The sequence below is a fragment of the Heterodontus francisci genome, chromosome 2 (assembly GCF_036365525.1).
Source record: "Heterodontus francisci isolate sHetFra1 chromosome 2, sHetFra1.hap1, whole genome shotgun sequence".
Lineage (NCBI taxonomy): Eukaryota > Metazoa > Chordata > Chondrichthyes > Heterodontiformes > Heterodontidae > Heterodontus > Heterodontus francisci.
This window is the reverse complement of record NC_090372.1, coordinates 93,924,363-93,937,615: the sequence shown is the minus strand read 5'-3', so window position 1 is coordinate 93,937,615 and position 13,253 is coordinate 93,924,363. Positions and strand designations below refer to the sequence as shown.

General features: G+C 42.7%; 1 protein-coding gene across 5 annotated transcripts in view; it reads right to left on the bottom strand.

Annotated features, from left to right (window-relative positions):
* Positions 1-13,012, bottom strand: part of LOC137345606 (rap guanine nucleotide exchange factor 5-like) — a 350,413-nt gene extending 337,401 nt beyond the window's left edge. For all 5 annotated transcript variants that reach the window (XM_068008865.1, XM_068008869.1, XM_068008867.1 and 2 more), the window contains exon 1: positions 12,720-13,012. In XM_068008865.1, the coding sequence (XP_067864966.1) occupies positions 12,720-12,893 (174 nt within the window). In that variant the 5' untranslated portion in view covers positions 12,894-13,012. The remainder of the gene's footprint in view (positions 1-12,719) is intronic.
* Positions 13,013-13,253: the final 241 nt, after the last annotated feature.

The window sequence follows — 13,253 nt, the reverse complement described above, 5'->3', positions numbered from 1 at the left end:
GTACAGAGACGTGTCACCACCCTCTATACATGCGCAATCTCCTCTGACACTGGTGCTCTGACATCCGATGGCATGTCATGTGGGGCTTGCAGGTGCACAGCAACCGTAATGGTGGGCTCCCCTTGGGGGCTGCTGCTCACGATCGGGGGCCTCTACGTGGATCACACCTGCCTGTTGGTGTTGACTCTGGCGCATACGGATCCTCAAGTGCAGAGGATCACACAATGTAGGATGAGCCATACCTATTTCCATGTGATAAATCAAGTTGAACCCTGCATGTATTCGAAGGTTCCTAACAGGGCATGGATTGGTGTTGATGGGTACATCAGCTGCTTTCCTGGATCAACTATGTGGTGTGCCATGGCTTGCCCATCTTGGCCAACACTCAGAGTGGTACAACATGACCACATCAAGATCCTACCAGCTGAATCGATTGCCCCCACGATCCATAGAACCTTAATGCTCCTGCCCTTTCTGGCACCCTCCCCACACACAGGGTGCCTAGTGTGCCATTGCCCCCTCACAAACACAGAGCGTACACTGTTAACGGAGGGTTGGTACATGGTACCTCCCTTCATGCCAGCACAGTTTTCCATCCAGTAATCCCAGAACCCCTTCCTTTCAGAATGCAAAGTTAGACCCCTGTGTATCCCCTCTCCCTCCTCCCTTCCAGAATGCAGAGTTAGACCCCTGTGTATTGCCCCCTTCTCCCTTCCAGAATGCAGAGTTAGACCCCTGTGTATTGCCCCCTTCTCCCTTCCAGAATGCAGAGTTAGACCCCTGTGTTTCCCCCGTCCTCCCTTTAAGAATGCAGAGTTAGACCCCTGTGTATCCTCCCTCCCTCCTCCCTTCCCTAATGCAGAGTGAGGACCCACCGGCTTTTCAGATCATGAATGGGACGGCACATGACGGCCACCCATTCAACGAAAAATCCGGCAGTGTCGGTGGAGAGGCGGCGGGCTTCATAATCAGCATAGGTAAGTAAGCATTACCATATGCTAATTGTGGTGCCACCGCCGTGCAGCGGGGAAGCCGCACGGAGGTCCCGCCACCACTGGTAAAATGTGGCGGGCCTGTCTCAACGTCGCAGGTCGAGGTGGGCCTCTCCCCGCAGCATTTTACCAGCCCCCGTGCCGCGACCCCTGGCGTCGAGGGGCTGGTAAAATTCAGCCCGTGTGGTGTGAATGTTACTTGACACTTATCAGCACAAGTGGGAGTGTTGTCCAGGTCTTGCTCTCTTGCTTTAAGTGGCACGATGTGAATAAATTTCTCCCCCATAGAATTCTTTCTTTTCTCTTTGGCCTCCTTATCTCGAGAGACAATGGGTAAGCGCCTGGAGGTGGTCAGTGGTTTGTGGAGCAGCGCCTGGAGTGGCTATAAAGGCCAATTCTAGAGTGACAGGCTCTTCCACAGGTGCTGCAGAAAAATTTGTTTGTCGGGGCTGTTACACAGTTGGCTCTTCCCTTGCGCCTCTGTCTTTTTTCCTGCCAACTGCTAAGTCTCTTCGACTCGCCACACTTTAGCCCTGCCTTTATGGCTGTCCGCCAACTCTGGCGAACGCTGGCAACTGATTTCCACGACTTGTGATCAATGTCACAGGATTTCATGTCGCGTTTGCAGACCCATAGAATTATACAGCACAGAATGAGGCCATTCAGCCCATTGTGCCTGCGCCAGCTCTTTGAAAGAGCTATCCAATTAGTCTCACTCCCCTGCTCTTTCCCCATAACTCTGCAAATTAGATAGAAATTAATCTCAAATAGATTTCATTTTTCTAGAGCTTTGTTTCAATTTGGAATCTCTCATTACATTTCGTTGTGTTCAAAATGAATGCTAAATGGAAAAAACGTCTGTAATTAACCGCTTTAAATAATTTCTGATGCTCATTCAATTTTTCCTTTGAGCCTAAAATGCCAAAAATAAATTGGACACTAAGTAACTTAGTTACATTGTTGGTAAGTTGTTAGTTTTTTGAGGATATAACAGAGCGGGTAAAGGGGAACCAGTAGATGTAGTGTATTTGGATTTTCAGAAGGCGTTCGATAAGGTGCCACATAAAAGGTTGTTACACAAAATAGGAGCTCAGGGTATTGGGAGTAATGTGTTGGCATGGATTGAGGATTGGCTAACACACAGAAGGCAGAGAGTCGGGATCAATGGGTCTTTTTCAGGTTGGAAAGCCATAACTAGTGGGGTGCCACAAGGATCAGTCCTAGGGCCTCAACTATTTACTATCTATATTAATGACTTGGAGGAAGGGACAGGGTGTTGTGTATCCAAATTTGCTGATGATACAAAAATAGGTGGGAAGGCATATTGTGATGAGGTCACAAAGAATCTGCAAAGGGATATAGATAGTTTAAGTGAGTGGGCAAAAACTTGGCAAATGGAGTTCAATGTGGGAAAGTGTGAGGTCATCCACTTGGGTAGGAAGAATAAAAAGTCAGGTTATTATTTAGATGGAGAAAGACAACAAAATACTGCAGTACAGAGGGATCTGGGTATCCTTGTACAGGAAACACAAAAAGTCAGCATGCAGGTGCAACAGGTAATTAGGAAGGCAAATGAAATGTTGGCCTTTATTGCTGGGAGTTAGTGTTTAAAAATAGGAAGTCTTATTACAACTGTACAGGGTGTTGGTGAGGCCACACCTGGAGTATTGCGCACAGTTTTGGTCCCCGTGTTTAAGGAAGGATATACTAGCATTGGAGGCAGTTCAGATAAGGGTCACTAGGCTGATTCCTGGGATGAAGGGATTGTCTTATCAAGAATGATTAAACAGGTTAGGCCTTTATTCATTGGAATTTAGAAGAATGAGAGGTGATCTTATTGAAACATATAAGATTTTAAGGGGGCTTGACAGGGTAGATGCTGAGAATATGTTTCCACTGGTGGGGGAATCTCGAACTAGGGGTCATAGTTGCAGAATAAGGGGGCACACATTTAAAACTGAGATGTGAAGGAATTTCTTCTCTCAGAGGGTGGTGAATCTCTGGAATTCTCTACCTCAGAGAGTTGCGGAGGCTAGGTCACTAATTGCATTTAAGGAGGAGGTAGATAGATTTTTGAAATCTCAGGGAGTCGAGGGTTAGGTGGAGCAGGCCCGAAAGAGGAGTTGAGGCCTGGGACAGGTCAGCCATGATCTTATTGAAGGGCGGGGCAGGCTTGAGGGGCTGAATGGCCTACTCCTGCTCCTACTTCTTGTGTTCTTGTGTAACATCCTGAATTACGTACTATGTTCCCAACCTGAAAATACTCATGAGACAGAGTGAGTAGAGCTTTTCCTATCAGTGCTATATAAAGGCACATGCAGCTGTACCCCTCTGCACAACAGCTTATTCGTGCAATCATAGTAATCAGCTTTAGAGACCAATATTATTGTCTCCTTGGTCTAACCGTAACTCAGCACTGAAAATGTTTAATTGCTTTTTTACCTCGAATGAAATGTCAGTCCTTACCCAACTTCTCTGCTCGTTTCACATCTATAGCAAACCACTAGACTACATCACACATGCTACGAACCAGCCAGTATCCAGATCTATTAATATCAACTGAATGCTTCACATTTTTGTCCAGAAATAATTTCAGGCATAAGTACATGCTGTTTCTATCCAGGTAATACTTAAAAGACATTTTTTGCAAAGGTGAAAATTACACAATTTTGCATTTAATGCTCATTTACAAATACTGGTATATTATTGGTCAATATGTAGCTATTTATTACCTCTGTTGTTGATTTAAAGAAATACCAATGTGAGCAATCCATATTTAAAAAGTAAACCTTTATTCTTACATGACATTAAATATAGCACTTTGGACTCATTTGGCAGTGAATCTCAACTGACACTTTATTAAACATGAACACAGCTCTCATCATCCATTAATTATAATAAGCTCCACACTCTTAAATTGTGATGCTGAATAGTAACAAAGGTAACTGGAATAAAATACGTGATGCATTAATACGTTAATAATATTTTTGAAGCACACAACTTTGTTGTTAAAATCTTGATAGATATTAATTAAGATTGATATTAATGCACTATCAATAACTACTAACTGTGTGCAACATAAATAACTTCAAATTTCTTAGAGCATTTGCCATCATAATAATTCAAACTGCTGTGCTCTTTATGACAGAACCATTTTCTGTGCCACATATGTTAGGATAGTTAGGATAATATCTATTTATCATATCTAAGGCTTAGTTGTCAACAGTGCCTTATGTAACTAAGGTTTGTTAACATCAAACTTTTGCAAGATAGTTATAAGGATATCTCTAAATTATTAAATTAGTCAATAGCACAGTATTCTTCACTAATTTTTTTCTTGAGGGCTATAATCCCAAACAGTACCTTGTTCAAAGGCTACTCACACAAGTGCTCCAGCTTTCAAATGTACCATCATGAACAGTGAAAACTAAATAGTTCTTCATAAAGGGGTGAACAGTTCAGAAACTGCAAGATCAACACTTTCATTATCGGTCCTATAGTTTTCAAAAGCCTCATTTTACTTGCTGACTGGTTGCTGGGTAGCAACTGGTAGCATTGATTTTCTGACTGAATTTTTTTACTTTCTTGCACTGGACAGTAAGAAAGTAGTGAATATTGCTGTATCCAAACTCTGGCAATATCCCATGGCAGGACAGGTCATGACTAGAGGCCCAGAAGCACTTGCAGGTCTGGAAGGACAACAAATTAAAGGGATGCTTATGTCTCCCAAAGTGACAAAATCATGAGGATTGCCCAGGGTCTGACATCAAATAGGCACGAGAACTGCTACGGCTTGTGGTTTAGCAGCCCAGCCAAGCACAAAATGACCTGGTCCAAAGTGGGTAGTTTATAAGAGAAATCCTTCAGAAGGCAGTTCAACCATCAGCACTAAGCTGTTTACTTTATCTTTACAAGCAATTTCTTGAGATATCATAGCAATAATAATTATTTTGACTTATTTTAAATCATTGTGCTTACAGTTGTGTTAATGCCTTATTTAGGTAAACTTCAATTAAAGCAAATACAAATTAAATCCATATGGAATCCTACACCCCCTCCTCAGCCTGACGAAGTTTCTCCTGATGCTACTAACATCAGAGATAGGCATTGTTCACTGAACAACATTCAATATTTATAAATTGGCAATTAGCAGTGCCATTTTACAAAGTGAAAGGATGCTCTCAGTGGGCAGAGACGCTCGGGATTCATAATTGGATATTTTCCATTTCCACGGTAGCTCTCAATCCTGAGTGTTCCTTGTTGGATTGCAGGCCTCAGGAATATTTTGTGTAATTGTTTTGAGCATTTCATTTTATTTTGTAAGTTTTATTAAAATATAGAAATGTTGAAATAATTTCTAGAAGCACTTACCTTCCTGTTGAGACTACGGTCCTCCCACATCATAGAATTGCTGCTAATGCCCGAGATTACCAGAACAATAAAAGGAATGTGGAGAAAGAACTCCCTGTCACAAGTCGGGATCGTCATGTGTGTCTAAAAATTTATAAGTTAACACAACGCAGGCTGCTTTCAATTCACCAGTGAATCCAGTCACATGATTTTGCATTTTCTCTCTGTTTGTAACAAAACTTATGGATCCAGTTTGCTCTTTTAGGAAGAAATGTTCTCTGACTGCATATTTTCTTAATTTTAATAGCTGCCAATCAGAATGATGTGTATTGCTTGCTGTCGAATTCATGAAATTTGTGTAGCACTACAACAACAATTTGCATTTATACAGTGTCTTTAACGTAGTAAAACATTCCAAGGGGAATTCCAGAGTTTAGGGACTAGGTAGCTGAAGGCACAGCCGCCGATGGAGGGGCGAAGGAAATCAGACTAGTGGGTGGGTTGGGGTTGGTTTTGAGATTTTTAAACTTTTAACATCTTACCCAACCACAACCTACCCATTTTTGGGGATTAAGATTCAGCCAATAGGGCTGGATTTTAACTTTGCAACGCGCTGTGAGTGGGAAAGTCTGGTAGAGCCCAGGATTCCCTGAAGTAGATGCAACACATCTGTCGGTGACTTTTTAACCCAGCCACTCCATTGACATATAGGGCTGGATTTTCTTCCCCCCCAGGCATTGGCTTTCATGGCAGGGTGGGCCTGAAGATGGCTCTGGATGCAGCCCACCACGGACCTCAACGCTGGGAGGGTCCAGCCCGATCCCCCCGGCAGCGGTGAGGCTCCGTGGGAGCACCCCCCCACCCCCACCCCAGCTGCTGGGCGACATGACCACAATTAACATACTCAAATCAATAAAATGAATACATTTAAATAGACTTACCTACATCCGCGGAAACACGACACCACACTGGTGGGGAGGGGACAGGAGATAAGTTTGTCAGTACAGGGGGTGGGGCGGTGATGGGGTAAAATAAATGTAAAGGGTGTAGGGGATGGTGGGAAAGGTTGAACCTTAACTTTTGCGCAGTTTGGGGGGGTGTGGGTAGGGGGTAGGGAAGATCAGATGTAAAAGGTGTTTTGTGGGGGAAGAGCAAATAGTTAATGAAATTGCTATTGGGGGGGGTGGGAAAGGGGCGTTATAAATTTACTTATTTAATTTCGGGGGGGGTTACCTCTTTAAAAATGTAAATGTGTTGCCCTTTAAAAATGGCGCCAGCGCCTGTGCGCAGGCAGCTGACATCATTGCCGGGCATGAACAGCCCGCCCCCTCCATGTGATTGGGAATGGCCGGCCATCCAGGCTATTTAAATGAGCTGCTAGGCAGGAAATTGCAGTGGCTGTTTGGCACGGGCTGCCATTTTTTGAGCTCGCCGCTGATCTCGGCAGCGGGCTCTTAAAATCCAGCCCATAATTTCTGGGTTTCCCGACCAATTAGCTTCAGCAGGCCTAGTGATGACCAGCATGAGTTGGTTTCAATTCTAGTATTTAAAGAGACACCCCAAACATGAAATTTGATGGATTCTGGAGTTGTGAGTAGGATGGCATGAATCGACAGAATGAAGTGTACATGATCAAAGAATGTGCCTCCTTTTTGCGATGCCTTCCTGGATGTGATGCTGGGGGTTGTAAGGGCCCGCAGGGAGATACTGTTTCCTACAGACGGGAGTAATACGACAGCCGGTGAAACCAAGAAGGTGTGACTGGAGGAGGTCAGCAGCAGAAATGTGGTGCCAACCTCCGAGATTCAAGGAGAAAACAGAATAATGACTTCTTCCTAATGCTATTTGCTGTGACAACAAATTAAGACTCAATCACTGCATTTTTATAGCTGCTTTCCAGAGGGTTTTTGCTTCCTTCTTGTACTGCCTGTTAGGGTTTTGGCTTTTTAATCTAGCTATTCAACATTTCTAACTAATAACCAGTAAATGGAGCTTACATCCTCTGTGAGCCAGAGTGCCCAATATCTTGGTAAATGTAAAGAGATACAGAGGTCAGAGGAGAATCCATGGACTGAATATTGTTTTCCTGCTGCCAGGAGCGGCATTAGGTGAAAACAATGACGGCCCACATGCATGGGCGCTGCCACCATGTGCGTTGGCTAATTTAAACATGCAGGGCGGCCGCCCCCCCCCCCCCCACAAATTATGTAGTGGGATGACTTCGGCGATGCCGTGAACGGCATCAGCTGTCTCTGCGCAGGCGCTGGCGCCATTTTTAAAGGGCTGCTAGCTCTGCTCAGAGAATGCAGAGTTGCCCCCATTCCCCCCCTGCCCAACTCCACTGAAAATAAATGTTTGCCCTGTTCCCACCCCCCCCCCCCCACCCCACTACGCTAACATTTCAGAGTGGACCCCTTCTCTCCCAACTGCACAAAATGCAGAGTTGACCCCCTCCCCGTCACTACACTAAAAATGCTGGATTCCCCTTTCCCCACCTTGGTGGCACCAGATTTCCCTGGATGAGAAACTGAAGGCGTATGAGTGCCGCCCATTGCACTGAAGATCCGCAACTGCCGGTAAGAACGCTGCAGGTTAGGGAGTAATGCATGCAGAAACCCCATTTATATATTTAAAGTTGGGTCTCGTTGCCGAGCGGCCATGGAGTCGCCACGAAGCCTCACCGCCGCCGGGAAGATCGGGCCCGGCATTCCCGGCGTTGGGCTCCATGGTGGGCCACTGCCACTCTGATATTCTGGCCCCCTCCGCCCCGGAGCCTGACGTTGGCAGCTGAACAAAATTCAGCCCCTTGTCTCTATTTTGGAATTTATCTTTTTTTAAAATCATTCACAGGAGGTGATCAATACTGGCTAGGCCAGCATTTATTGTCCATTCTTAATTGCCCTTGAGCAGCTGGTGGTGAGCCGCCTTCTTGAACCGCTGCTGTCCATGTGGTGTAGATACACCCACAGTGCTGTTCGGAAGGGAGTTCCAGGTTTTTGACCCAGTGACAGTGATGGAATTGTGATATAGTTCCAAGTCAGGATGGTGTGTGATTTGGAGGGGAATTTGCAAGTGGTGGTGTTCCCATGCATCTGCTGAATTGTCCTTCTAGGTGGTAGCGGTCATGAGTTTGGATAGTGCTGTCGAAGGAGTTTGGAGATTTGCTGAAGTGCATCTTGTATGTGGTACACACTGCAGTAACTGTGCACCAGTGGTGGAGGGAGTGAATGTTTAATGTGGTGGATCGGGTGCCAATCAAATAGGCTGCTTTGTCCTGGATGGTGTTGAGCCTCTTGAGTGTTATTGGAGCTGCACTCATCCAGGCAAGTGGAGAGTGTTCCATCACACTCCTGACTTGTGCCTTGTTGATGGTGGACAGGTTTGGGGGAGTCAGGAGATGAGTTAGTCACTGCAGAATTCCTAGCCTCTGACCTGCTCTTGTGGCCATAGTATTTATATGGCTGGTCCAGTTAAGTTTCTAGTCCAAGATAACCCCCCCCCCAACATGTTGATGGTAGGGGTTTCAGCGATGGTAATGCCATTGAATGTAAAAGCGAGACAGTTAGATTCTCTCTTGTTGGAGATGGTCATTGCCTGGCACTTGTGTGATGCGAATGTCACTTGCCACTTATCAGCCCAAGCCTGAATGTTGTCCAGGTCTTGCTGCATGCGAACACAGACTGCTTCATTTTCTGAGGAGTCGCGAATGGTACTGAACACTGTGCAATCATCAGTGAACATCCCCACTTCTGACCTTATGGTGGAGGGAAGGTTTTTGATGAAGTAGCTGAAGATGGTTGGGCCTAGGACACTACCCTGAGGAACTCCTGCAGCCATGTCCTGGGGCTTAGATGTTTGGCCTCCAATAACTACAATCATCTTCCTTTGTACTAGATATGCCTCTAACCAGTGGAGAGTTTTCCCCGATTCCCATTGACTTCAATTTTGCTAGGGCTGCTTGATGCCACACTCAGTCAAAGTTGCCTTGATGTCAAGGGCTGTAAGTTTCACCTCACCTTTTAAATTCAGCTCTTTTGTCCACGTTTGGACCAAGGCTATAATGAGGTCTGGAGCCGAGTGGCCCAGGTGCAACCCAAACTGAGTATTGGTGAGCAGGTTATTGCTGTGTAAGTGCTGCTTGGTAGCACTGTCGATGACATTTACCATCACTTCGTTGATGATCGAGAGTAGACTGATGGGGGAGTAATTGGCTGGATTGGATTTGTCCTGCTTTTTGTGGATAGGACACACCTGAGCAGTTTTCCACATTGTCGGGTTGATGCCACTGTTGTAGTTGTACTGGTACAGCTTGGCTAGGGATGCGGCTAGTTCTGGAGCACAAGTCTTCAGTACTACTGCTGGGTTGTTGTTGCAGCCCATAGCCTTTGTTATATCCAGTGCCTTCATCCATTTCTTCTATCACATGGAGTGAATCAAATTGGCTGAAGGCTGGCACGTGTGATGTTGGGGACCTCAGGAGGAGGCCGAGATGGATCATCCACTAGGCACCTCTGGCTGAAGATGGTTGCAAATGTTCCAGTCTTGTGTTTTGCACTGATGTGTTGGGCTACCCCATTATAGAGAGTGGGCATGTTTATGGAGCCTTCTCCTCCGGTTAGTTGTTCGATTGTTCACAACATCTACAACTGGAAGTGGCAAGAATGCAGAGCTTTGATCTGATTCATTGGTTGTGGGATTGCTTAGCTATTAGACAGTTTCCTATCACATATCCTGTGAAGTCTGGGTCACAAGCTCTTCATGAGCACCATGAATACCATTCCTTTTTGAGACAATAGAAAGCATGATACACTGGGGAAAGGAACTGAAATGAACAGTTCCTATTTTTAAATCCTCAAGGGCAGCATTGCTACCATACTGTGCTCCATTTAGCTGGAAGCTGATGAAATTCATCCAACCAAGGTAGGCAAGGTGGCATGAAAGGCTGAATGCCCTAAGACTGGAATCATGACCTCTGGAAGGCAATCAATACTTATTGTTCATGCTTGAATTATCAGAAATCCCTTTTTCACATAAATTTAGAGTTATAATTGCCCATTTAAAGTCATATGATAAAATACTTCAAAATATATTGCCTTTGATTGTGATACATTTTATATTTATCAGCCAAGCTCAATGGGTTGCTCTGAAATGCACATTTTCCGAAGCCGAAAGCTGTGTAGATAATAATTTGACCTTATACATACAAAATCTCATCAAATTAATATTCAGTGATACAAATGTTTTCATTTGACAGACTACAGTACATAGATAAAGTCAGAAAAGGGAAACTTATACAAGCAATTTCAATGATCTGATCCATTTTATAAAACATTTTTTTTTTGATTGGCTACTTATAATTGACTGCAATGTTATTAAGTCACAATAGGAACCAATAATTTACACATAAATATTGCAATCAATTAAAAATATTTTCTGCAAGATGGATCTGTTAATTGAAATTGCTTGTATAATTTACCTGACAGCATTGGTTCATTGTTAACATAAGCAAAGATCCCACTGATTTTAAACAACACATTGACAGTCTGGAATTAGTTATATTCTGCATCATGAAGATGAATAAAAATTGGGACACAGCAATGACTGCAGCTGCAGGTTAAGTGTACAAAAGACTTTTGATATAAAAGGTGTATTAGTAGCCACATCATCACCCAAAGAGAAGAAACGTTTGTGTATGCTGTAAGAACAATTATTACTATTCCTATTTGTACTGTTACATGATCAATTAATTAATTGAAATAAGGTTAAGTAAGTGATGTTTCATGAAAGTCCACTGTAAAATGGTTTCATTTCTCTCAATGAGTTAAATCAGGCTCACAAGTGGCAAATAAACAAGATAAAATGAATATTGGTTCAATGTTGTGTATTAGTGTTCAATTAAAATTTTGCCTTTTAATTTAATTTTGCTCGGGATCTTTATTAGGTAATTAAATCAGAGCAAATTATATGCTGACATAAATACTTCATTGTATTACTAGTTTGAAAATCTAGCATTATTTTGACAGTTATGAAGTGTTTTTTAAAAAATTAATATGCATATTTTTGTAATTGTGTGTGCTTATCACGGTAAAAAGTGCCAGTCATGTGGAATGAAAGAAGTTTTCTACTGTTCTCATTGAGCATTAAGCACTCCTCTGTCCCCAGTCAGGCATAATACAGGCTGATACTTCATTCTGCCTGAACAATGTGCTGTAACCTTAAGTTTTTCATTCTCCACACCAACCAGCCAGTCTCCATGACTGAGATTACCAATTACACACAGACTTTTACTACAGCAGAAAGCGATTACCATCCTATCAGTTTGGGCTGGATTCAAACCAATGACCCCAAGGTTAAAGGAGTGTGTCCAACCATACTTTGTCACCCAGTCCATCATATCACTAGAATTTTAATAAATAAAAATGTGACAAAGAAAATCCGTGGCCTATAATATCCTTTGACCAGCCACATATCATTGTGATATTGTATCTGTTTACTTCAGAACTGATTACAATACTAGTATTGCAGGCAGATGATTTGATGGGTATAATATGCAACTAGAGTATTTGGGGAAAATGTTCTGTCTTTTTATGTAACAAATTGTACTACTAAAAAAAGCTGTTGCAATTTTGCTGCAAATAGAAAACCAAGGTAACTTTCCACTCAGGTGCCCTCTGGTATTATTTTTAAATACATTGACCAAATACCGAATACAGCGTAATACACTGTAACACAATTTAATTGTTCAGATGATATATGTTCGAGTTCCCTTCAATTTTATCATTGGAACTCCTTTCTATTTAGTTCTCTATTCTCTCCCTGACAATTTTTTGCAAAAATATTTTTGCTTACATTACTGAGCTACCAGTTCCGTGGTGTAACATTTGAAACTGCAAATAGTTATATTTTGTTTTTAGCAATGAATAAGTTACTTAGGATGTGTTTACCACACAGTGCCTGGTGTAGATATATTATGTTTCAAATTAATAGAGCAATCAAACTTTCCTGACAATTTCAAACTGTTGTGACAAGATTGTAAATTTGTTGGGGCATTGCCTCAAAACACTTCATTCTGTCACTGGGGATTGAAACTTAAAAAAAATAACTCCTTATTCACCTCAGCTTGTACTTAACATATGTTCTACTATCAACAGCGATCGATCGATTTGTAAAGGTTTTATACCTGCTAGCAAACCAACACAATTATATCTGTTTAATATTTATGCTTTTCAGTATAATTTTTCTCTTGTATCTTCCAGAATGTATATTAAACAAATATCCAATCATATAAAAGCAGCATAGCACATCTTCTCACAACTGTGGAGCAAATCTGCCCTGAATGATTCTAACATAGAATAAATTGTAGAATTGTATAATTACCACATCGGCCTGCTTCTTCTTGAGGTTCAATCCATTTTTCAACAGTGCGGGCAGGTCTTTTATCTTCTGTTTTAATTGTCCTTGCCCCTTTACATTTCGGCTCCATTTTAAAGCAGCTAGAAGTCCTACTTCTGGGACGCAGAGACTGCTAGGAACATCAGTCGGTTGAGCCATTCTCTCACAAGCTGTCACAAATACTCATTTTTCCTTTCTTTACTGTAATGTACTTCAGTTTGTAGCTGAGTCACTGTGATCTGTTTGACAAGCTGCAGTTTTACCTACTCCACCCAGCCATTTGCCTTCTGCTATGCATATAATCTGCATTCTGCATTGTATATCACATACTGAGTGAGGTCATCTACAGGTGCAGGATGTCCCATTATGCACTGTTTCCTCTTTTCCCATTATAAACCTCCAGTGTACTGAGAAATCTGGCTTCTGTCTCAATTTCTGTTCCATACAAATGTGAAAATTCATACTTAATAATTAGGTTTTTTTTTTACACTGAAAATCTTTCAGTTGTGACAATGTCAC